We start from the raw sequence: 24,144 nt of genomic DNA, 5'->3' as shown, positions 1-24,144 counted from the left end.
GCATCCCAATGTGAATCACAAGGGGAATCAAGGAACTGACTGGCCGTACTGACAGCGAAAGAAATATCTGGCCTAGTCACAGTAAGATAATTGAGCTTCCCAATCAGCCTTCGATAACGTCCAGGATCAGATAACGGCTCCCCTTGTCTGGGCAATAACTTAACATTAGGATCCATTGGTGTATCAACTGGCTTACACGCCAACATACCAGTCTCTTCTAGGATATTCAAGGCATACTTCCTTTGACAGATAGAAATGCCCTGTCTAGATTGTGCTACCTCAATTCCACTGAATAAATGTTGTTTTAACTGATGGATTCCGTCTTGATCACTCCCGGTGAGAATGATGTCATCAACATAGACTAACAAATAGATGCACTTATCAGGAGATGTGATCCTATAGAACACAGAGTGATCAACTTTACTGCGAATTAGGCCAAACTCCTGAACAGCAGAACTGAAGCGACTGAACCATGCTCGAGGAGACTGCTTGAGACCATATAAGGACTTTCGAAGACGACACACCTTCCCAGGCTCCCCCTGAGCAACAAAACCAGGTGGTTGCTCCATGTAAACTTCTTCTTGTAAATCACCATGAAGAAAGGCATTTTTGATGTCAAGTTGAAGGAGTGGCCAGTGACGAACAGCAGCAAGGGCAAGAAATAGGCGGACGGACGCCATCTTAGCGACCGGAGAGAATGTATCGCTATAATCAAGGCCGAATATTTGAGTAAAACCCTTTGCAACTAGGCGGGCCTTGAGTCGATCAACATGGCCATCAGGTCCAACTTTCACAGTAAACACCCAGCGACAACCAACTGTAGACTTCTGTGGAGGAGCAGAAACAAGGTCCCAAGTGCCATTGGAATGAAGTGCAGTCATCTCATCAAGCATCGCTTGGCGCCACCCTGGATGGGAAAGTGCTTCACCTGTGGTCTTAGGAATAGAAATAGAAGAAAGACTAGAAACAAAGGTGAAATGAGGTGAAGAAAGACGGTCATAGCTCAAAAAAGTATAAAGAGGATAAGGGTTACGAGTAGTACGAGTACCTTTTCTTTGAGCAATGGGAAGAGCCTCTGGTGAAGGATCCGGAGAGGAAGAAGCAACAGCAGTGGGCGATGAGTCAGCAAGAGTCGAGTCGACAGGAGGCATAGTTTTGCGACGCTGATAGGTGAGAAGTGGACGGTCCTCAGGTATAGAAGCAATAGGTTGCTCATTTGGAATAGAAGCACCTGCAGCTGGCAAAGACAAGTCAAGAAAAGGGACAGGAAGAACATGATCAACCTGTGACAACTGAGATGGAATAGAATTAAAGGGTTGTTGATAAAGAAAAGTGACATCAGCGGAAACTAAGTAACGCTTAAGATCGGGAGAATAACAACGATAACCCTTTTGAAGACGAGAATAACCAAGAAAGATACACTGAAAGGCTTTGGATGTTAACTTATCCTTACCAGGAGTGAGATCATGAACAAAACAAGTACAACCAAAGACATGTGGAGTTAGAGGATAAAGAGGAACATCTGGAAGCAATAGGTTATGAGGAATGTCATTGTTGAGCACAGATGAGGGCATGCGATTGATGAGAAAACAAGAGATGAGTACAGCATCTGCCCAGAAGTGAAGGGGAACCTGCATATGAAGAAGAAGGGTACGTGCAGTTTCAATGAGATGTCTGTTTTTACGTTCAGCCACCCCATTTTGTTGTGGAGTGTGAGGACAAGTAGTTTGATGTAAAGTACCTTGTGTGGCCAAGAAATTAGAAAAATCAATAGAAACATATTCCTTAGCATTATCACTACGTAGAATACGAATAGAAACACCAAATTGAGTATGAATCTCAGTATAAAACTTTTTATAAATGGAAAATAACTCAGAACGATTTTTCATTAAATAGACCCAAGTGCAACGGGAAAAATCATCAATAAAGGTAACGAAATACCGAAAACCTAAAACAGACAAGGTACGACTTGGACCCCAGATATCTGAATGAACAAGAGAAAAAGGGGCATCAGCTCGTTTATTGACTCGATTGGCAAAAGAGGAACGTGTATGCTTCCCTTGTTGACATGACACACAATCTAAAGACTGAAGACCGGATAAAAGAGGAACCATTTTCTGCAACTTCGAAAGACTTGGATGACCGAGGCGACTGTGGATAAGTTGTGGAGATTCTGTGAGAGAGAGTGCCACTGAAGGACGAGGCACATCCAGATAGTAAAGCCCCCGTGACTCACGACCCACTCCAATCATTTCCCCCGTACCCGGATCCTGCACAGAAACAGAATGGTTAGAGAAAGTAATGGTGAAAGTGAGGGAGTGGATCAACTTACTAATAGAAATTAAGTTATAAGGGATGCCAGGAATGTAATAAACAGATGTCAAGGCCAAGGTAGAGGTCGGACGAGCTTGTCCAATCCCACGAACTGGGGCTTTGGTTCCATCCGCAAGGGTAAAAGAAGGTAAATGATCAGAATAAGTAAGAGATGTAAAAAGTTCCTTATTACCACAGAGATGATCGGTAGCACCTGAGTCAAATATCCAAGTGCCAAGTGATGTAGAATGAGAAACACAAGCAACGGGATTACCAGTATATGGTTGAGACTGAGGAGAAGCTTTCTTGAGAAGAGTTTGGAGTGCAGCATAGTCCGCAAGTGAGAGAGAAACTGAACCAAATGATGCATTGTCTGACTGAGCTATATTCGCAGCAAGAGAGGTAGAATCCTTCAGTTTGGAAGATGTAATGAGCCCAATATTAGTAGAGATGATTCCTGAGGAAGTTTTGACAGGAGGACAAGGAGAGTTAACCTCCGAGAGATCAGTGGACGCTGCTGCCATTTAAAAACAGAATATAAAAGCCGTAAACGAAGGCAAACGATATCCAATCAAGGAGAACCACGCGTCTAAAGTGAGACCCACAAAGAACCAAGCACAGATCCAGAAAGAGGAGAAGAAGGCGAGAAGTTCTGTCCAAGAACGGCCGGAAAAATCCACCGGAACAGTGCACACGCGCCGGTTGAAGATGACGCGTGAGCACCACGCGCAGAGGAGAAGAACGGCGCGTGGAGGCGCGTTGATGACGCGACGGTGGTCGGACCACCACAGAACTGGTCGCCGGGATGAGACGGTCCTGATCGCAGGTAGTCTGGGCTGAAAACTCGCCGGAACAGTGCTCTGGTGGCCGGAACAGTGACGAGCGGCGGTTGTTGGCGGCCGGAAGTGGTTCCGGTGGCCTGAACAGTGACGAGCGGCGGTTGTTGGCGGTGGGAAGTGGTTCTGACAGTTGAAGAAACAAGCCGGAGAGACACACGGTAAAGTAGAAGAGAACACCTAAGCAGTGGGCTTAGGGTTTTAGCGGAAGCGGATCCCCAGAGCGAAAAAGCTCTGATACCAAGTTAAATGTAAAAGAATACGTTATGTATTGATCTGTGTCAGGGAGTTACAATATATAGAGATCCTAATGGGCTTAAGTGTAAGGCCCAAACCTAATCCAAACCTAATCCTAATACAGTCAGAATACAGTCAGACTATTTACGGATAAGACAGAATCCAATCATATCTAATCAAATCTAATCATATCATATCTAATATTCTAACAACATCTAACTAACTAACCGAAGATTAACAGAAAAATAACTGAACTGAACGGATTGACAGCTGTTATTCCAACTGAAAAACATAACACTAAGGACACTAACAAACCAACAGAAAAGAAAACATCTTAGAATAAAATGACCATAATGGCTACACACTTATGGTTTAAGAGGCCAAAATAAAACTTTATATCTCTTCATTGAGCAGGCAAGATCACAGAAGAAACCAGATTTAAGGGATGCATGCCCCTCTTCTACAAACAAGACAGTAAATTCCAGGGCATCAAATGGTATATCACATAGTCACCAGGTTAGGAATCCTTTTTGAACCATGAAACATACCTGCAACACAGCTCACCACATCCTTATGCTGTCGGATACTCTGCACCATTCTGCCATCGCTTAATGATATGACCTGAAAACTGTTTTCCCAATTGCCACATGATATTAAGAAATTCTCAGAGGGTGTCTGCATTGTTGCAAAGCATTGTGCTCCAAGTTCAACATTTTCAGGCACAGGAAGCCCAATTTTACGTGGAGAAAGTACGTCAGAACCAACTCCAAAGAATGGATCCTGCAGAAGTAATCAATTGTTTACTTATGAAAACAAACATAATTCTAATAAAAATAAGAAACATTAATAACAAATCCCAATGTATTTTAGTGTCTGATGAAACCAAAGCCTAACCTGGGAACCAGAAAACGTAAAATTTCCACCAGATTGCAGTTGAGTTGTCAACCACATCTTAACAGACAAGTTGAGGCCCTCATTCACAAGGACAATATTTGAGTCCATAAGACCAACATACAGTATAGCTGGTGAAGAATGACTTGTGTTACAAACAATGGAAGTCAAAGTGATAGAATCGGGAGCAAAGTACAGAGGATGTGCAATTGGAATAGGCGGCCCTCTTCTTGGGTGTTTCTTACGAAATATCTGGATTGGAGTCTGACCAAAGTTGGCTATTTGATCTTCTATAGCTGCTCTTTGCAAATCATCTTCCATTGTTTCCAGATCAACGGCGCCTTCATAAGTTAGGTAGTAGAAGATGTTCGCTGCCTATAATCAAATGTTTGAAGTTTTAATAACTTAACAAACCTGGATACTGTTACAGTTTAGCCAATTCTACAAAAAATGTGGATCTTGATGTATACCTCTACAGCAGGTTTTCCCCGTTGCTTGTAACCAAATATCAAATCTATCCACTGATGAAGATTTGAACTAACATATTCACTTTCAAGGGCCTCCCGGTTTCTCCTAATGAATTCTTCTGGTGAACCCTGTGCAAATAATTTAGTAATTGGAAATTCTGGTTGGTATGTTCCATTGCACGCAAGTATTTCAAAATTGAAAAGATCTAATTACAAAAGAAAAGTATACTAGTGATTGCTTCATCTTGTAGATTTGACAAGAAAATAAAAGAAAATGATTAAAAATCTCAAGCATCAATAAACTATTTTTTGAAAAAAATGAACACATTTGAAAGGTACAGCTCACTCAAATAAGGCACACTTTTGAAGATATTTCACTTTGAAAGAATTATGCTAGAGTTTTACTTCATCATATAAAATTACTTTCATCCTAATTCACGTGTAAAAATTTTAGCTATGACCTGTAGTTCAACCACAGAGGAACGTTTATAGTACAACATATATTTTTTCCCTTATTTTATATCCTTGGTTTGGTTTGTCATACATATTAAGATAAATATTAATGATTTTCTATAGGTGAAATGGCCTCATAAAGCTTTTCCTTAAGATAACCACGTTATTGCTATAATGGTTACGGTATTACAATTAGAAGCAACAACCAGCGCTCCTCCTTCACCCGGTAACAGAGCCGGAATTCCATGTCTGCACCCCACCGAGCCAGCCCCTCAGACATAGCTCTGATCTTTCAGGTGCCTACACAAAATGCTCCCTAACCACACATGGAGGAGATTCCAATAAGGAAAAAATGGCATAATGGAATCTCATTAATGCAATCAAAATGTGGCCAGCATCAATTATGATGTAAGGGGACCAACGACAACCTACATCTCCTATAAATACTTGATACGACACATCACTACATATGTTTTCATTCTTTGCACCAAAATCTACTAATTCTGCTACTGACTAGTTCGTCAGAAGTTTTCCTCTATTTTGTAGATTCCTCCCTGCTATAGACTGACCTCCCTGCTTTTGACACTCTGGCAGCCTTGAACCAGTGGCAGAACCACCCTCTTGGTACAGGACGGAACAGTTGCAAGCTATGTAGCACCGATACGACACGCGACACGTGACACGACACGACACTCCGACACGTCAATCCTAAAAAAATATGGATTTCGACACGTTGGGACACGTTTTAATATTAAATAATATTTTTAATTAATATAGCGTATATTTCATTTAATATTCAATAATTTAACAAAAAAATGAAACTAAATTAATAATACCCATCAACACGTTATAAAGGTGGAAGCTTTAACAAAAAACAGGAACTAGGATGACAGAGAGAGAGATAATATCACAGAGAGAGATCAAATAAGATTAAAGAGAGAGATCGGAGAGAAGGAGACACAGCAAGTGCGTAACAGGAATGACAACGATGGTGCTGAGATGATCTCTTATCTACTTAAGGCAAAAAAAGGCAAAAAAAATAAAATTGATATGATCAGATGGAAGCTTTATTAATATATTTTAATTTTTAGAAAAAATAATTTTTTGAAAAAAATATAATATTTTTACGAAAATGTCATTTGACCGTGTCGGGCACAGTCAAATTCGCGTGTCGAAATGGTCAACGTGTCGGGAATGTTGACCGCATGTCAGACACCATGTCGGACACGACAATCCCTGTTTTTTGGAGTATCCATGCTTCCTTGGTTGCAAGACCCACAGACATTTATGACAGAACTGGACCAGAATTCGAGAGTCTAGTTTGTCCCCACAACTCAATTCTAATCTCACCCCTCTTCTGCTTCTTTTTATCCTACTACGGACCTAGAGGAGTATCCTCTCAAATCGTGAAACAATAACCACTAAGATCAGGTAACTCTATTATATCTAACCATATCCATTAATAACAAGTATGTAGAGGCAAATAAGGATACGTATAATGATATTACTACATGTATGAAGGCTTATAATGGAACATCGAGTTATTTTCCTATCACGGTAAGTGTACACCACGGTTCTACTTTTGAGTCCTTATCTTTATACTTAGTTATGGATGAACAAATAAAAGATATCCAAGATTAAGTGTCATAGTGTATTCTATTTACAGATGATATTGTGCTTATTGATAATACCAAAGCTAACATTAATAAAAAAAGGGAAAACTTAAAAAAAAAACCTGAAACTTTCCTCATAATCATTTACCCCTTCATTAAAATTTTGATTCATTTGCCCCCTGACTTAAAGTTTTTTTATCATTTACCCCCCTAAGTGAGGGGGGTAAGTGATAAAAAAACTTAAGGAGATAAGTGATAAAAAAAATCTAAATAAGGGTGTAAATGATTTAAAAAATTTGTGAGGGAGGTAAGTGATAATTAAGAAAACTCAGATGGAGATTTTGAAGTTTTCCCATAAAAAAAATAAAATTGTGGAGGAGCACGTTGGAGTCTAAAGGATTTACGGCAAGAAATAGAAATTAGGATTTCATGCATTTGCTTGGATAGGAGGTACTCGGAAAAGATGTTTTTAGATATTCGGGATCTATTTTGTAAATGGGTGGAGAGAGTAATGAGGATGTGAACTATAGAATCACAACAATATCGATGAAATGATGCAGTGCATCAGGATTTTTGTGTGATCGCGAAATTTCTTTGAGGCTAAAAGGAAAGTTTTATAGAACAACAATAAGAATTGCAATGTTATATGGAGATAAATGTTGACCAACAAATAGGCAACATGAACATAAAATAGGAGTAGCGGAAATGAGAATATTAAGGTGGATGTGTGGTCATACAAGGATGGATAAAATAAGAAATGAAGATATTCGACGAAAAGTAAGAGTGGTACCAGCGGCTGAAAAGATAATAGAACATAAATTGAGATGGTTTATTATTAAGAGCTGACACAGAGAGGAAGAGGTCAGTCAAAACTTACTAGGGAGAAAATAATAAAATAAGACTTAATGGAATGAGAATTAAATTAGCAAATGATGTGTCTTAGGACGGATAGAAGAAAAACTATTAGCATTGTACAGGGGTAGACCCATTTTCTTCCTATGTTCTAGACTATCCATGTCTAGTTCTTTTTCCCTATATTTTGCTTTATTTCTTCATTTATTTATTTAATGATTTTCCTCTCTTTTTATTTATTTTTTCCTTTTATTGATCTATTTTTTTTCTATTTTTTTCTTATTTATCTCTCTTTATTCTTTTTTTTGTATTTTTCTTTTTAATTTTTGTTTATTTTTATTTCATTTATTTATTTACTTATTCTTCCCCTTACCTTTCCCTCAATATTTTCATTTGGTTTCAACATCCACCGACCCCAACTAGTTTGGGATAAAAATGGTTGATATTGATGTTGATATCAATTAATAACAACTAACCTAACCTACCATATATGATAAAAATCACTCATTTTATTAATAAACAATTAAATATTATGGTAGTATATAAGCATAGGTAGGCAGAGACTGTGCATTATCCATCCTACAAGCCAGTGATCTTTTGTGTGAGGAGGCTTTTTAAAGAGATATAATATGAAACTATTAATATGGTCTTCACCTAACAGCTTAAGCTTTAGAGTTGAATTAATTCTTTATACATTTCTTAGGTGTTTGCTCACAGTTTATGTTAAAGCAATTTAAAGGGATTCCTCTTGTAGATCTTCAAAAGAAACCGGAAGGTTTTGATATTTCTTACCTAACTAAAATAATTTAAATCACAATTCATAATATCTTGATTGTATCTTAGAATATTTAGAGTAACAAATATGATCATATTATTCAGTTTTTGTTCTCTCTTTTCTTCCTTCCCTACCTAAATCCCTATACTTCAACAAATTTTTTGAATTCTAAAGATATAATCTGATAAATGCTTGCTGCTGAGAAAGAAGATGGAGATGATAATAGGGGATCATCACCATATAGATTTGTATGATTCCCATGATACAATATGTTAACAATAGCCAGCATTATTTGAGTACGCTACTCTGTTTTGCATATAGTTGGTTTTTGGAAATTCATGTACCTTAGCCCAGGGAGGGAGGCAAACATCCAAAATAGGTTCACCGTCCTGTTTAACTCCTAGATGATAAGAATTAGAATTGACAAGAAACTCAGGCATGTAAAAGAACTCAGGTATTAACTCCTTCACATCACTAGTATTTGTAAGGCAATTTTTGTATGTGCCCTCAATGCTTTGAAAAAGACGATCCGCATGATCAAATTTACCACCCTGACAGAAATAGCAGTAGAAATATAAATCGTGATGTAATGTAAGTAACAGGGGAAAAAAACTTAGCAGCAAATATAAGAAAGAAAACACAAGGCAATGAAACACGTGAGAATATACTAAAAATATCTCATAATATCTTGACTGTTTCTGTTGTTTGAAGCTTTCAAAATGTTGTTTGCTGTGCTTAATTTCTTGCCATGAACTTGCTGTCTAGATGATCATTACAGCCATCTAATCGAGTTAACTTTCTTCCAATTCTCTTCTTTGGCATCTGAATATCCCTGAATTGTGTTTGCAGCCATGTTTTATGGAGCTCACTTTATATTTATGATATTTTCTTTTTCCAAGTGTTCAACTTAAGGCTTAGCAAGCTTTACCTTAAATGTTATAATATGTACAAAATAACTTAAGAGGAAGAGAGTGACACAGAATAGATTATGACAACATATGTTATCTTAGGGATGATTGTGTCATCATGACATCATATTTTTAGGGATCTTATCTTGTTAAGAATCTTATCTTATTCTTAGGGATTTTGATGGGCCTTGAAGTTTGTCTATAAACATAAGAAGAAAGGGAAGAAAGCCCAATACCACCAAATAACAACAGAGGGTAACAGTATAGCAGATGGAGGAAGAAAATGGAGATGGTGAGCAGTTAGTTAGGAATCAGTACAAGTGGCAAGCTGTGAATGGAGTGGGAGAATTGGGGGGGTAGTGGAATAGAGCATTGAGTGGTTATAGGGGTGTGAAGGAGAAAGGGGAGGGGCACGCATGAATTCAGTTTTGGAGTAGCAATTGGAATCTCTTTGGACCTGGATTGTGAGGTTCTGAGGAGCGAGCTTGGAGTCTTGTCTTTATGGTGTAATTGTTCTTCATTTCTCTGTCTTTTTCTGTATACCGAGGGGCATTGTGCTCTGAAACTGCTGTATTTTGTTTGTGGTTGTCGAAATACAAGTGAAGAAGCTAGTCTCCATTTTCTTTCTAATTACAATTTACTGGTACCATTAGATTGTATCTAATGTTTAGAAAGTTATTTATTCGCTTATTTAATTAAGATTAGGAGTCTAGAACTTAACCTAATTCCTAGTACAAATAGGGTTATTGATTGGTGTTTGGTATCAAATCATGATATACCATATCAATACAGGAAAATATGTCTCTCATATTGCAGAGGCAATTTTATCCCATATACGCACAAAAAGTGGGTGGAGCCCATTTATTTTTTCGCTCTTCTCCTTAGTGGGTCTCAGCCCCTTTTTTGTGTGTTGCATGAGACAAAATTGTCTCGTGCAATGCAACATGAGAGACATATTCCCCATCAATATGATATCTTAATATTGAGTCTCTATTTTCTATTTTCTCCTTCTTACCTAAAAGTTATAAAGTCAACAACGATTAACTATAATAAAAATTATTTACAGAAAAAAGGGGGAAAGGGAGGATAGTTGCTATCTTTTCCCCAAGGAAACTAATTGTTGTACATTCATTGCAAGACATTTCATGCTAGACTAATAGTAGACAGAACACCATATCTAACATAACAGAGCATTTTTGTAGTGTAAATTCAAGTAGAATATACCACAAGTTAGGTAATGATTAAAATATGTCATGAAGAGGGATACCTGCAGATTACGGTGAAGACTCGTAAAGGGCTCTAATCTAAGAAGGTAATAAAGCATAATACCCATACTTGAGTAATGAGATCCATAGTAGAAACTGCATTAATAGACAAGCACCAGCACATGAGAGAAGTTTTTTATGAGTGTGTGTGTGTGTGAGAGAGATAAAGTTCAAACTAAAAATGATCACCGTAAACCCTAAAACCAGGCCTAATAATTACCTCGGTATATCAGGATCACAGAAGTTACGATATCTATCTTCAAACACCTAAACGCAAGAAGCATAAGATAAGAATGTTAGTTAACAAACAAAGAAGAGCATTCCAATCAATATGTTAAAAAACAATACAACTAACTAACCTCGAATCGTTTCGTATCAAGCGCCCCAACAGGCTTTGAGAGATCTCGAAATGTAGATGATCTGTTATAATCAAGAACCTCTGACGAGTAATCAGCCAAGACCCAAGGAAAAACAGGATACTGGGTCAAATCATTATAAGATCTTCCAGCAAGTGTGTTGAGAATCATTAAATATTCAAAGTTTGTTATATCCCTTCTCCTCCAGCTTTCTCTGGCAGTTTCTGCCATCTCCTGTGCCACTCGTCGGTCAACAAAATTAATAGATCCACTCTTATCCTTTCCACTTCCTTTGGGAAATAAGTATTCATTTCTTGTAGCAACTATCAAGTTTCCTATATCTTTTGCATCCTTCTGTGATGCAAAGTTTAGAAATACTGGGGCAACTGAATCACTGAAGAAAATCTCTATTGCAGTATATCTGAGCAAATACCGAGTCCAATGAACAGCTTTTATCTAAAATGATAATCAGACAAAGAATCACCCAAAAAAAGTTACAGGAATAATCAGATATCCATATGTAAAATGCCTAAAAAAAAAATGAAACCAGTAAACCAACCTTGGACATGCTCCATCTTCGATGGCGTTTAACACACCTCATAAGTTTAACAGATCCATTTCCATTTATTACCTCTACTTTACCAACTGTAATTCCCTTCTGAAGATCCATATCAGAAGCAGGCCACTTCAATGATATTTGCTTTTGATCAGACTTGGTCAGATCAGAACTAATTGAGGCATCGAAGTTTCTAAAAACAGATGATCCTCCAGTACCTTCCACCAACAATTGAGCAAAGAAATGCAAAACGTTTTTCATGACTGCCAAATGACCAGCCAATTTTCTCTTTGGGGTCACAAGAACGCATGGAATTGACACAAGCACCTGAAAATGGAAATTAGACATGACATCAGCAATACAATTTCAGATTCCCTTTAAATAGCAAAAGATCATATTCCTTGAATCGCATACCTCACTAGTTTCTGTCTCAGGTGAAGAGGAAGTGTCTTTCCGTTCTTGCACAGTATCCTTTCTTTCACTGCTATCCTTAAGTGCGTCTGAGGACTGGCAGTCTGAAGGATCAGGGGGAATCAGTGTCTTTTGTCCACTTATTTCAGTATTGGTTTCATTAATGTCCAAGGTTCCCTCATCAGTTATTTTTCTTATCCCTTTCAGCAAGAGTTGCTTCATTTGTTCAGGTATATTACCCACAAAACCAGGATTACTTTCATTGACAGGAGTACCAACCCCACTAGCAGTGGCAGAAAGAGGATTACACAGATTTTCATCAAAATGGTAATTTTGCCTTAGTTTTGGCCTGCGTCGCAATGTGTCTTCGGTCTTGTCGAGTTTCCAGTGTGTTGAGGCACAATTTGGAAAAGGGTTCGTAGACCAGGGACCTCTCTCATCAATTAATGAACGCAACATGTGTATCCAATTTTCCTGTAAAAGCAACCCTAGTTGTTTATACACATACTAATATTACATTTAGCATCTTTTATGAGGAGAAAAGTTGAGCCAACAAAAAAATTAAATATCAAATTAAAGGATGTTATGCATACAGCAACATTTTGCTGCTCCTCCTCATAAGCAAGCTGGAATTCAGCTCTTCTGCTATCATCTGAATCAAGAACGGAATTCAAGCTATTTTGTATCTCATCTTCAAAAGCTTTCTTACTAGTAGATTCAGCCAAGGAGTTTTCATCTATTCTAGAATGAAGTTCCTGTATCTGCTGGGTCCGGTCAGTTTTTGCTGTGTTCATGTATTTGGCCTCGTCACTGACCTGAAAAGTGAAAGAAATCAGTTAAAAACGTGAAATAGCACTGGTACACATTGAGAAAAACTAGGGATGTAGAAGAGGTACGGAAAAAATCAATCTGTTATACAACAACAAAAACCAGCAACCATAGCCAACTAGGTCATAAGTAACGATTTCATAATTAAGATGCCTACATGATCGCTCACATAGTATAGGAATAGTCTAGCAGGTAATGGAACAATTAATATAAAGAACCATTTTAACCCAAAAGCTTAGGCTAGTAAGTGATGGGCCTTCAATGGTTTCAAATTATGTTTCTCTAACACACCCCCTCATGCAAGAGCTTTGGGACTTGAAGCATAGATATTGCACAGACCCATTTTTGGTTCTACCTTGTGCTGACTTAATTCCACTAGGAAGTGTGGGAGGAAGTGACCACTTAGTTATGTCGACTTGGATACAATATAAAGAACCATTTCAACCTAAAAGCTTAAGCTATTAAATGATGGGCCTTCAATGGTGTTATATTATACTTCTCTAACAAATAATTTGAACAATTAGTTAGATTAACAAGTATGAACACACTTTATGCACTATTTGACAAAAAGTTTTGCAGTTAAACAATATCATATAGACCTAGTCACTTTACACTTCGGTACCTGGAATGATCTAAACCAGTTTTATACAACTGAAGGCTATCAAATAACTTCAATCCTGGGTAGGGGTAGCATGGACTGCTATTCAAATATTGATAACTTAATATAGGACAAATTTCTCAAAAAATCATCATTAGAAATTTCACATTAAACCAAGTTTATTTTCAATCCATAGATTAGAAACGTCTTAAGAGTTAAAGCATAATATATCTTTCAACCATTTCATTATCAACTTGTTCTTAATTAAATTCTCTCAATGGCTTTGGATCCCACACACGCGCGTGCGCGCATATATTCAACAATATAATTAACTAAGTAAAGCATTTTGAGACATACTGCTGCCAGAACTCGATCCTTTTGAATTAAATTTTGTATGGATCCAGTATCTTTTGAACTGTAGCTAGGATCCAAGGCATCATCTCGGCTCACGATGCTAGTAGCAAGCATTGATTTTCCAATATTGACAGTTTCCCGTATCAAATGTGATAAAAGATGAAAACGAGCACCATCATCCAACATTCCATACTGTGACCTAACAGAAAGCAGAGCCCTACCAACATCCAATCCAAAAGTTAGTTTCTGATAGGTTCATCTGAAAACTTGTGAATAGACTCCAATGAAAAATATATATATACCAAAAAAAAAATCCTAAAAATATAATCCATGATAAATAAACTTACAAATTTATAAACTTGTTATTATGTAGAAGTATAAATATTACCAGATAACAAGTTGCAGTCTGCTCTTGCTTTGCTCATCATCAGCAGTTAAAAGGCTAGGTAAAAGTGAGGTGAACTGTTGGACACACCGCGATGCCCTTTCAAGGGAGGATTTACACACATACAGAATAACAAGGCGATAAATAATTCTAGGGCACCTCTCTCCTCGTAAAACCATAGCTTTATCAACATTTTTGTTAGGTTTTGCAGTCAAAGCAGAGCTGATCCCTCCTGATACAACAACTGCAGCCACTTCAGCAGCAGGAATGTTTAATGACTCAACTAAACCACGTGCCCTTTGACCAAGAGATGGTCCTGCGATTGACGATGACTTGGGTAACATGTTGCTGGGTCCTTTACCATTCATCTTGCTAATAATAACCCACAATTTGTCATATAGATTCCACCACTTCTCTTCAATTGTATCATCATTTAGTATTGGCTGCTTAAAATTCTGTGATTTTCTGAAAGTGTACAAGACCAAATTGTAAATAGTGCTATTGCAAGCATCAATTAGCTATTTGTTCTTATTGTTGTAGGTAGTGCCAGGAGAAGGAAGGGGAAAGCAGGGTTCAGCATTTTAATACCTAGATGTTTGCTCATCAGCTTCTCCTATCAACACTTCTTTTAAGGCAGAGCTGTACTCCTTCTGACATTCCATTTCCAAATCAAGGTGAAAATCCAAATCACTTCCAAGGAACTGTAAGGGAAAAAAATTAGCAAATCTTCAACAAAAGACTATCAATTTTTGAATATTGTAATAAGTGCTCAAAATTTATATATATACACAAAGCATGATACAACACCTAATTATCTCCTAAATAATATTAAACATATAACATTATCTAGTAGCAGGCTCAAAGGCCTCATAGACTATTATCTCCTGATCTCTGAGTGATATATAATGAAGTTTGAAAAAAGCTTGTTTCAACATCGTTTCTCAATGATGAGACCTTGGGATGCACCACCCCAAAAGTTAGCTCAAAGGGTGGGAGTGCCCAAGGTCTTATAAACCCCACATTAGTTGCCCATACAACCAATGTAGGACTCCAAGTCTCATACCTTGCAACTGGAACCCCAACATTCCACCACGCTTCCCTAGTGCGTGCCCCACGCACAACTCCACGTGATGGATGCTCTGATACCATTTGATGAGACCTTGGGATGCACCACCCCAAAAGCTAGCTCAAAGAGTGGGAGTGCCCAAAGCCTTATAAATCCAGGAATGTTGGGGTTCCATTTGCAAAGTATGGGACTTGGAGTCCCACATTGGTTGTATTCAGGAATGTTGGGGTTCCATTTGCAAGGTATGGGACTTGGAGTCCCACATTGGTTGTATGGGAAATTAATGTGGGGTTTATAAGGCTTTGCACGCTCCCACTCTTTGAGCTAGCTTTTGGGGTGGTGTATCCCAAGGTCTCATCAAATGGTATCAGAGCATCCATCACGTGGAGTTGTGCGTGGGGGCACACACTAGGGAAGCGTGGTGGAATGTTGGGGTTCCATTTGCAAGGTATGGGACTTGGAGTCCCACATTGGTTGTATGGGCAACTAATGTGGGGTTTATAAGGCTTTGGGCACTCCTACCCTTTGAGCTAGCTTTTGAGGTGATGCATCCCAAGGCCTCATCAAATGGTATCAGAGCATCCATCACATGGAGTTGTGCGTGGGGGCAAGCACTAGGGAAGCGTGGTGGAATGTTGGAGTTCCATTTGCAAGGTATGGGACTTGGAGTCCCACATTGGTTGTATGGGCAACTAATGTGGGGTTTATAAGGCTTTGGACACTCCCACTCTTTGAGCTAGCTTTTGGAGTGGTGCATCCCAAGGTCTCATCACTCAACTTGAAACATTTGGAGCAGGACCCTTTATTATTTTTGGTCATCTTTCCCCCCGTTAGAAACATCTTTTTATTGTAGCTGTATAATGATTAGGAAGAAATTAGAGGAGTTCGATGTAGTGGCATACTGTTCATGTGGGTCAGCTGTGAATATTGTTGAGTAGAGTGCCAATACATCAAGCAGAAGTCCTAGCATGCCTAGCTTATGAGATACAAAAGTTCTGTTGGCATTTGTACAATGCTGAGAAAACAGCTGTTTAATTGAAATTCAAGTACTCTGTTGCACTGATATCCACCTTTAATTTTTTAATGTTTTTATAAGGATATCTCATCCTCCATGCATTCAACTTACTTTCCTCATAATATTAAATTTTATGAAGAAAAAAATGAATAATTCATAAATAAAAATTGCAGGTAAACCCAATACCGGGAGTGCTTTATCAATTTCAGAGATCAGCATTTCATCAATCAATCTCAGAAGGTACAATGTATTATCTCGACAGGGTTGTGACATGAAAATATTTTCCGCAGATGACAGCTCCACCATATTCTGAATCAAATCCTCATATATATCACGAAGGAAAAATCTATATGAATTGTCACCCTACAAAGAAAAGTTTTGAAACAAAACCATCAATTGAATATAAAATGATATATGCTGACCATAAAAACCAAACTAGAATAACTCTCATAAACACATTTTGTATCATTGAAATGTATAACGTCAAGTCTAGTTAGATACCCAACATACTTCCTCAGAGTGCATAAGAAAATTCACTGTCTCTTCCAACTGTTGCCAACCACCTTTAACAGAATGCAAATAGTGGCAGAGGACTAGAGAAAACAAATTCCTCACCGAGAGCAGCTCATCCATCCCACTGTCACCTTGATTATGTAACTTGGCACTGTAGTCTTTTAACACATCAAGCTTTAGAGATGATGTTAACCAGGCATTCCACCCATATTCCTATTAACAATATCATCAATTATAAAATAACTCATCAACTGTTAACAAAAAAGATGAACTTACAAAAGTCATACCATAAAAGCTTCGATATTTGAAGGATTTGAATCAAGAAGGTCAAGTAAATCTCTGGTTATTTTTATTCTTGCAGATGGATCCTCACAACCAGACAGATATCTGAAAATCAGAGGCAACATCTGGGGAAGTAAAAAATGAGAACTACTGCCCTTGCCTCTCGCCCTCTCAAGGTGGTTGTGTCTTTGTAAAACCTGTAAACCACAATTTCCTTTAATGATTGCCAACAAGTTACCATCAAATATGCATTGTAATGTGACTAATTTACTCTGTCTTGGCAACTTAGTTTACTTAAACCCATTACCAAGCACACAACTTAAGCTTTGTACTGCCATTCCACAAATGACTATTGCCAGCATGAAAATTGAACCAACACGGAAAAAGCCATAAGAAAGTGGTCCAAATATGACATTACCTGTTTGGGGCTAGCACCACCAAGAAGAACATCAAATAAAGTAGCACATAGATTATCTGTCTGTGGAAAGCTGAACAGTCTATCAGATATAGCTAAGAAAATCGGTTGCATTCTGGTTTTCCTTTGGCTTTCTAAAAGAGATCTGGATCTTCCCATTGGGAGATTGAAGAATCTTGACCCCTTCTTCTCAGATGGTAGGCCAACCAAAAGCCTCCCTATGAACTGTAAGCTCAGCAATCTGATAGACTCAGATTCCCTAGGACAAACCAAAAAAATACAAGGTGGCATAAGAACCAGATATATACTAATTTCATATAACTATTCATGTAACCTCCAATATATTTATAAGTTGAACCTAAAATTTTTCGACAACAATAATATTATCTTTTGTAATTTCTTTATAGACAAAGAAACACTTATTTTTTCATAGTTTAAGCGATTCAAGGTTGTTGAATCGCAATTCGTATCGTGAATCGTTCGGCTGTTTTTTAGTATCGTGAATCGTGAATCGTATCGAATCGTAAGATTCAGAAACAAATTAAAAATAACTAAAAAATAACTAAAAAAAATAACTAAAAAATGTATAATATAATATAAATCCAAATTAAAAAAAACCCAAATACCAATATACCCATTACCCAAAGTTGACAAGACACCACTAAAGCTTAGATTTTTAATATTCTAAAAAGCTTCTTCTGAGAGACATGTATTACACATTTACTGATTTACATGACTCATTACCATACCCACAGCCACAACACGACAGCTGCCCAGAGATATTTTGTAATATTTTAATATATTTGAAAGACCGAAGAGTTTTAAAAGCTGAAATAGTGAAAAGCTGAAATTCTTATAGATGAGAAGCTGAAATAGTGCAGACCGAAGAGTTTTAAACGAATATCGTACTATACTCTCCGTTTTCAGCCTTCGGCCTTCAACTCTCTGGCTCTGCAACGAGGAGTCTCCAACTGCGCTTCTTCTCCGATTTCAACTCTCTGCAACGAGGAGTCTCCCACCTTCAAGAACCTTCAAAGCCTCTTCTTGATCTTCTATATAAAAACTCTCATCCTCTCTGTTTTTTGTTTTGTTTTCCTTTTTGTTCTTTCTCAGTTTTGTTGTTTGTTATTATATGAGATTCAAATGGGATTTTAAATCCCAAATTTTTCTGAAGCAAAACAACTCTTCAGATTACGTTTTTAATCTTTTCAACTTCAGCGACCGTTGGTTTTTTTTTTTTTAAACCTGAATCGCAAATTTGTAGCGATTCACGATTCGCAACTGGATCGTACGATTTAAACGATTCTTTGTTACAATTCTGACCATAAACGATTCAGGGATGCGATTGGGATCGTTTTTCTGGTGTATCGTATCATATCGCACGATACGTATCGCGTATCGTGCGATACTAACAACCTTGAAGCGATTTATATATACATTAGTATGTTGTGTTGTTCGGATCATACTTGTGAATAGCCCCGCTTTAGCAAGCTATAGCAAAATTGCATTGCGGTGCAGCGGCCGGCCGCCACAAACCGCGCCGCGACAATCAGGTGAAGTGTAGCGGATGTAGCGGCCGCTATTGAGCCTGAATCGCGACGCTATTGCGCTGCTACAGTAGTTTCTGCAAAAGTGTTCTCGTCGTAGAAGGAAGAGATTTACAACTTGATACAAGTGAAAGTAGTGAAGATGAAGATTTGGATGTTCATGATTTCAATTATGATTAGTTCCTCAAGTTCTTTGATTTTGACATTTCACTTAAGTGGCAGTTTGAATTTTGACTAATTTTGCCACTTTATTTTGTTGTGTTACATTATTTGAGACTTTAATTCCTTCAACTTGCTTATGATTTGAATTTTAATGTTTGAAATCATTTATGTGAGTTTGAGATCCTTCAAATTTGTTTTTTATGTCACATTTTCATATTTTAAGTTCTATATTTGTGGAGTACAATTTAGTGTATCACTTAGGTACACTTTGCATAGTAGCGTTGCAGCGCTACCCGCTATAGTGCTATAGCAATTTGGAAGGTCAACCGCTATCCAAGATTAATAAGTATGGTTCGAATCATCCTATTACAGCATAATTTTTGTCTCTACTCTCTCTACACCGCCAAAAGCCCCTGATGAATAATCTTTTTACAATATCTTCTATTTTAGGAAATAGAACCCATAATTTTAGGGATTGTGTATCTGTAATTAATTAGCTAGATTTGTTCAGATTTGGCTTTATTTTGTAGTTTCCTTGTTTCATGTTGAGATATATAAAACCATTAATGTAGCCTCACCCAACAGCTTAAGCTTTGGGGTTGAATTGGTTCTTTTCATGGTATCAGAACCTCGTGTCCCGGGTTCGATCCTTACCGCCTCCCCACTTTCTCTTGTGGAATTTTCTTAGCATAGGTAGGTGGGTCTATGCATTATCCATCCTTCAAGCCCAGTGGGCTCTCGTGTGAGAGGACGTGTTGAGATATATAAAACCATTAATCTAACCTCACCCAATAGCTTAAGCTTTTGGGTTGAATTGATTCTTTATATTTCCTTTTTTTATTAGTTATTGTAAATCCTATATGCGATGTATAGGGCTGAGGTAATTTCTTCAAGCCATTCACAAAATTCACTTGAACATGGTATAAAGAGCTAGGTTCTTTTCCAGCCATCAGGGTTAGGAAAGTTCTTGGTTTCTTTCTTTCTTCACTCTTCATACTTTCTACACCGTTTCTCCTCTGCCAAACAGGTCCCAGCGACGAAGGCTGAGACCCACCTAGCCAAACAACTCCCATTCAATTCAGAGACCTCCAATCTACAACCTTGCCGAGCGCCATCCCTAGAATCAACTCCATGTGCTCTGAACTTATCAGTCCTTGAACAGCCACAACCGAGGGAACACACCCAATCCTTCCCAAAAAGTGTTGATTTTCCTTTTACTCACTTACAAGGTACTCCAAACATCCTAAAAATTCACTATGACCTTTTTTGGAGTTTTGTTGGTTTAGAATCTTTTTAACTTGGCACTATGACCCTTTTTTACATATTGGTTAAATGATTAATATACCTGTTAACAATCAGCGACTACTGGAAGAGGAAGCCACCATATATGCTTCGTGAATGGTTAACATATATTTCTTGACGACAAACAGTTACAAATTGTTCAAAAAGTATTTTATGTAGGCCTTAGAGTTGTGTCCATCTCTAAGCTGTCAATGTCACAAAATAGTGAAAATAAACAAAATGCTGAATGAAAAAAGGTCTTTTAACATTAACTAGCTCAGCCACAGTTTCATGAATAAACATGCTTTATTGGAAGAACAAGATAAAGGTGGGACCCAAGCAACATAAATTGTTGAAAAGGCAAAAAGGAAGGAGGAAAAGATAACTCCAACGACAATGTTGTCCATAAATATGTGCAGTTTAAAGTTGATTTCAAATTCATTTTTCCTTTCTGTAAAATTCATGTAAAGAATGCTAAGTGTGACATACCTCTGGAGAAGATTGACAAAAACCTGACAACCACTAATGATATTAACTTGTTCAAGGAAAGAAGCAAGTAATAATTTCTGGGAAACAGCACGAATAACCATGTGTAAGACATCTTCAATACAGGTCATATCCTGACTTGTCTCAAAAAATGCTATGAGAGCTTTTATGTCTCCAGCAGCAATGTTCTGCCTGCATATTCCCAAAAAATTTGGAAAGAAAAAATAAGAGAGATTATATAGAGTAGGAATACACTAAAGTGAATATTTAGCAATGTTATCAAACTCAAACAGGTTATTAACTCGGTCGGGATATTGGGTCAATAGATCACCGGTTCAACCAGTGGGTTATTGCTTCAACCGCTTGAATTAAATATATATAATGATATATAATAAATATAAAATTATAGGCATTATAACTAACAAATAGATTTGGTCTAAGGGTATGCGTCGTAAGCATCCGCATGGTCTAGGTTCGAATCCCAACAATGTTACTTTCCAAGCATTTGGCACAAAATTCTATAAAACCGGTGCTGGTTCAATACCAGTTTCATACAAGGTCAAATGTATTACCAATGTCCAATCCAATATTTGAACCAAACCGGTTGGAGGTCCGGTAATCGGTCAGACCGGCGGGCCAGACCGGTTTTCCTAACACTGATATTTAGTGTAAAGGGGAAAGATGGAAGTAAACATAAAGTTCTGAACATAGAAACTAATAAAGCAGAAGAAACCGTACCTGAGACTCATTTCACCAAGACTTAACAAAAGCAGACGGATCTTATGCATTTCTTCTTTACTAGGACTTTCGCCAATAACTTGTTTGCTAGCAGAATGTTGAAGAGGGTTACTTCCAATTAATAATCGAGACTTTACATTATAACAATAGAATTGGTGAATTATATCAAGGACACGTGGAAGCCGGCATAGACTCTTTAGTAATCTAGGATCATTGTCAAATTGCTGGATCAGAAACATGTATAGTTCACGTTGCACCTTATAAATTGTGTAAACCCAGATAAGAGGATTAAGAAATATGCTAGATATCGCCTCTTTTGCAAGCAGCTCAGCCAATCCTGAGGAACATTGAAAATGAATTAAAAAGCAAAGATACGGCAAAAGAAAATATCATCAAATGAAAAATGGATGTAGAAGAAATGGGATAAAATTATATACCAGAATTGGAAACAACATTAAAAAGATGCTTCAAAGCAGAAAGAGTTTCCAAATTAAGTTGTCTTGGAGAAACTGATTGTAACAAGAATCCTAGGACAGAAAATCCAGACACAATATGCATCTGCTGTTGATTTGCTAAATTATCATCTAAAAGAGAGGCAATAAGCTCAATAACTTCAGTTGTTACGCACTGCCTCATCTCCTGTGCTAGTGGCACCTTTTCAGATTCTCCAACTTCTTCATTTTTAAATTTACAACACTGGGTAATAAGAGGGAAAAACACAGATACACCACCAACGCAGTATATTATCTGCTGCAGCAAGCGTCTTGAACATAACTGAGTCCCACCAATTACAGCTGCTTCAAAAGAATTCTTATCCAATGCATGACTCATTATGGGTGAAACATTAAACAACATTCTGCCAACACTTGCCTGAAAAAAATAATAAACTTGCTAGAGTCCACACTTAGATGAAATATGGCCCAAACATGCCTCTTATATGAAAACAAACAAATAATAAATACATATGTATGTAGAGGAATATAGAGAGGAAAAAAATTAAGGACCTGGGCATTGAGTCCAAAGATAATTCTTGATGCAAGACCATCCTTGACATCAAGAATCCCACTTGGTCGTTTGTCACCAGAAATTGGTGAAGCTTCATTATCAAGGAACGAATACATATAACTTGGTCCAAGAGAGTAGATACTTTGTACTTGTTCAACTGAAATGGCATCGTTAAATAAATAAACAGGACCAATTTGGCCGAAAAATGGGCATGAATCTCGGATAGATTCAAACATGAGCGCACTGTCTTCATAGTGAGGCATCTTAAGTTTTGCACCAATCATGCAACTTGTTAATGATTCACTGACTTTTGCATACCTGAACAAACAAAGCATGTAAATCAAGTCAGAGTCACAATAAGCAATTTAGCAGTTAATCACACAAATAAAGAATTATCACGGTTTGAACCTGCATCTTTCAGATGAGACAAGATCACCATCCAAGTAACATCTCAACAAGCTACCCCCAGAAAATGCTCTTCCAATGCTATGAGTAATGCAAAGAAAATGCCATCTCCTCCTGACTAAATTAACACGCAAGTCCACACGCTGTTTCTTCAGGTTAATTGACTGCAAGAGACAGGCAAAACAAAAACAGAATGTATTGAAGGTAAGGCCAACTAAAGCAACACAAAGAACCTTAACAAGGAACAATGCATAACTTGAGCAAAAGAAGAAATTTTTCAGAAGATTCATTTTCCTACCTCAAAAGTGAGCTTCTCCCTTGTAAGCACAGCCAAGGAACCTCTTCCATTTTCGGTAAGAAAACTGAAAAGACCCATTGTTCCACTTCTAGGGAAGTTCTCAATCCTGAGCCAACAGGAAAAAGAAAAGCCCTTATTGAGAGGCCACTGCAGAGGTGTTTTAAGAATGATACCCTACAAGGATTTGAAAAGAATGAGATAATAAATCACATACAAGAATGAAGCACCAGTATTACATTTGGCAATAAAAAATTTACAAGCAAGGAAACAAAAAAATGTACTTTAACAAACAGTATACGGTATCGTACATCCAAGAGTATTTGTAATTTAACTTGGAGCTCATTAAGAACTATTCAAAAATTATTTTGAATCCATGTCTGAATTCAGATTCATAGTTCACAATTAAGTCAAGATAATACAATGCCACATAAATGTGAAGATTGACATGGTTAGGTAGCATTTCTGTCAGCTGCTCGTTAAGATTTGGCATAGCCAGTTCTGATTGTATTGGCATGACTTCTATAAAAGATAATAGAATGGTCATAACCCACTCAACCCCAATAACAGAAGTTCCAACTATATTCACTCCTTAATATATTCATCAGTTCAAGTAAAGAGGTTTGTCATGAACCAACTCTCCCAAAAGCTTAGGCTGTTGGGTGAAAACAGATAAATGATTTTATTATATCAGTAACACAGCCCTTCACGCATGACCCCTTTGGGCTTTGGAACGTGCATAATACACAGGCTCATTTCCCTAGTGGTGAAATTTAGTTTTGTATTAGAAGAATGTGGGACAACAAGGATCGAACTCTAAACCAATTGGTCATAGA

At 37.5% G+C, this 24,144-nt stretch overlaps 1 protein-coding gene across 1 annotated transcript in view; it reads right to left on the bottom strand.

Moving 5' to 3' along the window:
* Positions 1–2,932: 2,932 nt before the first annotated feature.
* The window catches only part of LOC133297380 (BEACH domain-containing protein B), a gene marked incomplete at its 3' end in the record, with an annotated part of 44,497 nt that continues 23,285 nt past the window's right edge, over positions 2,933–24,144 (bottom strand). The window contains exons 17-41 of the mRNA XM_061496505.1: positions 23,312–23,485; positions 23,017–23,177; positions 22,608–22,926; positions 22,041–22,473; positions 21,604–21,940; positions 20,869–21,057; positions 17,393–17,648; positions 16,980–17,171; positions 16,690–16,905; positions 16,366–16,542; positions 14,687–14,799; positions 14,102–14,563; positions 13,717–13,930; positions 12,527–12,748; positions 11,937–12,407; positions 11,526–11,849; positions 10,970–11,422; positions 10,831–10,877; positions 10,613–10,706; positions 8,782–8,988; positions 4,748–4,873; positions 4,281–4,652; positions 3,892–4,166; positions 3,615–3,668; positions 2,933–3,383 (exon numbers count right to left, since the gene is read on the bottom strand). Of these exons, the coding sequence (XP_061352489.1) occupies positions 2,933–3,383; positions 3,615–3,668; positions 3,892–4,166; positions 4,281–4,652; positions 4,748–4,873; positions 8,782–8,988; positions 10,613–10,706; positions 10,831–10,877; positions 10,970–11,422; positions 11,526–11,849; positions 11,937–12,407; positions 12,527–12,748; positions 13,717–13,930; positions 14,102–14,563; positions 14,687–14,799; positions 16,366–16,542; positions 16,690–16,905; positions 16,980–17,171; positions 17,393–17,648; positions 20,869–21,057; positions 21,604–21,940; positions 22,041–22,473; positions 22,608–22,926; positions 23,017–23,177; positions 23,312–23,485 (6,339 nt within the window). The remainder of the gene's footprint in view (positions 3,384–3,614; positions 3,669–3,891; positions 4,167–4,280; positions 4,653–4,747; positions 4,874–8,781; positions 8,989–10,612; positions 10,707–10,830; positions 10,878–10,969; positions 11,423–11,525; positions 11,850–11,936; positions 12,408–12,526; positions 12,749–13,716; positions 13,931–14,101; positions 14,564–14,686; positions 14,800–16,365; positions 16,543–16,689; positions 16,906–16,979; positions 17,172–17,392; positions 17,649–20,868; positions 21,058–21,603; positions 21,941–22,040; positions 22,474–22,607; positions 22,927–23,016; positions 23,178–23,311; positions 23,486–24,144) is intronic.

Source organism: Gastrolobium bilobum, unplaced genomic scaffold (assembly GCF_033153095.1).
Source record: "Gastrolobium bilobum isolate Gb01-03AN ecotype WA unplaced genomic scaffold, APGP_CSIRO_Gbil_v1 utg4067, whole genome shotgun sequence".
Taxonomy (NCBI): Eukaryota; Viridiplantae; Streptophyta; class Magnoliopsida; order Fabales; family Fabaceae; genus Gastrolobium; species Gastrolobium bilobum.
This window is presented reverse-complemented; position numbering and strand designations above follow the sequence as displayed.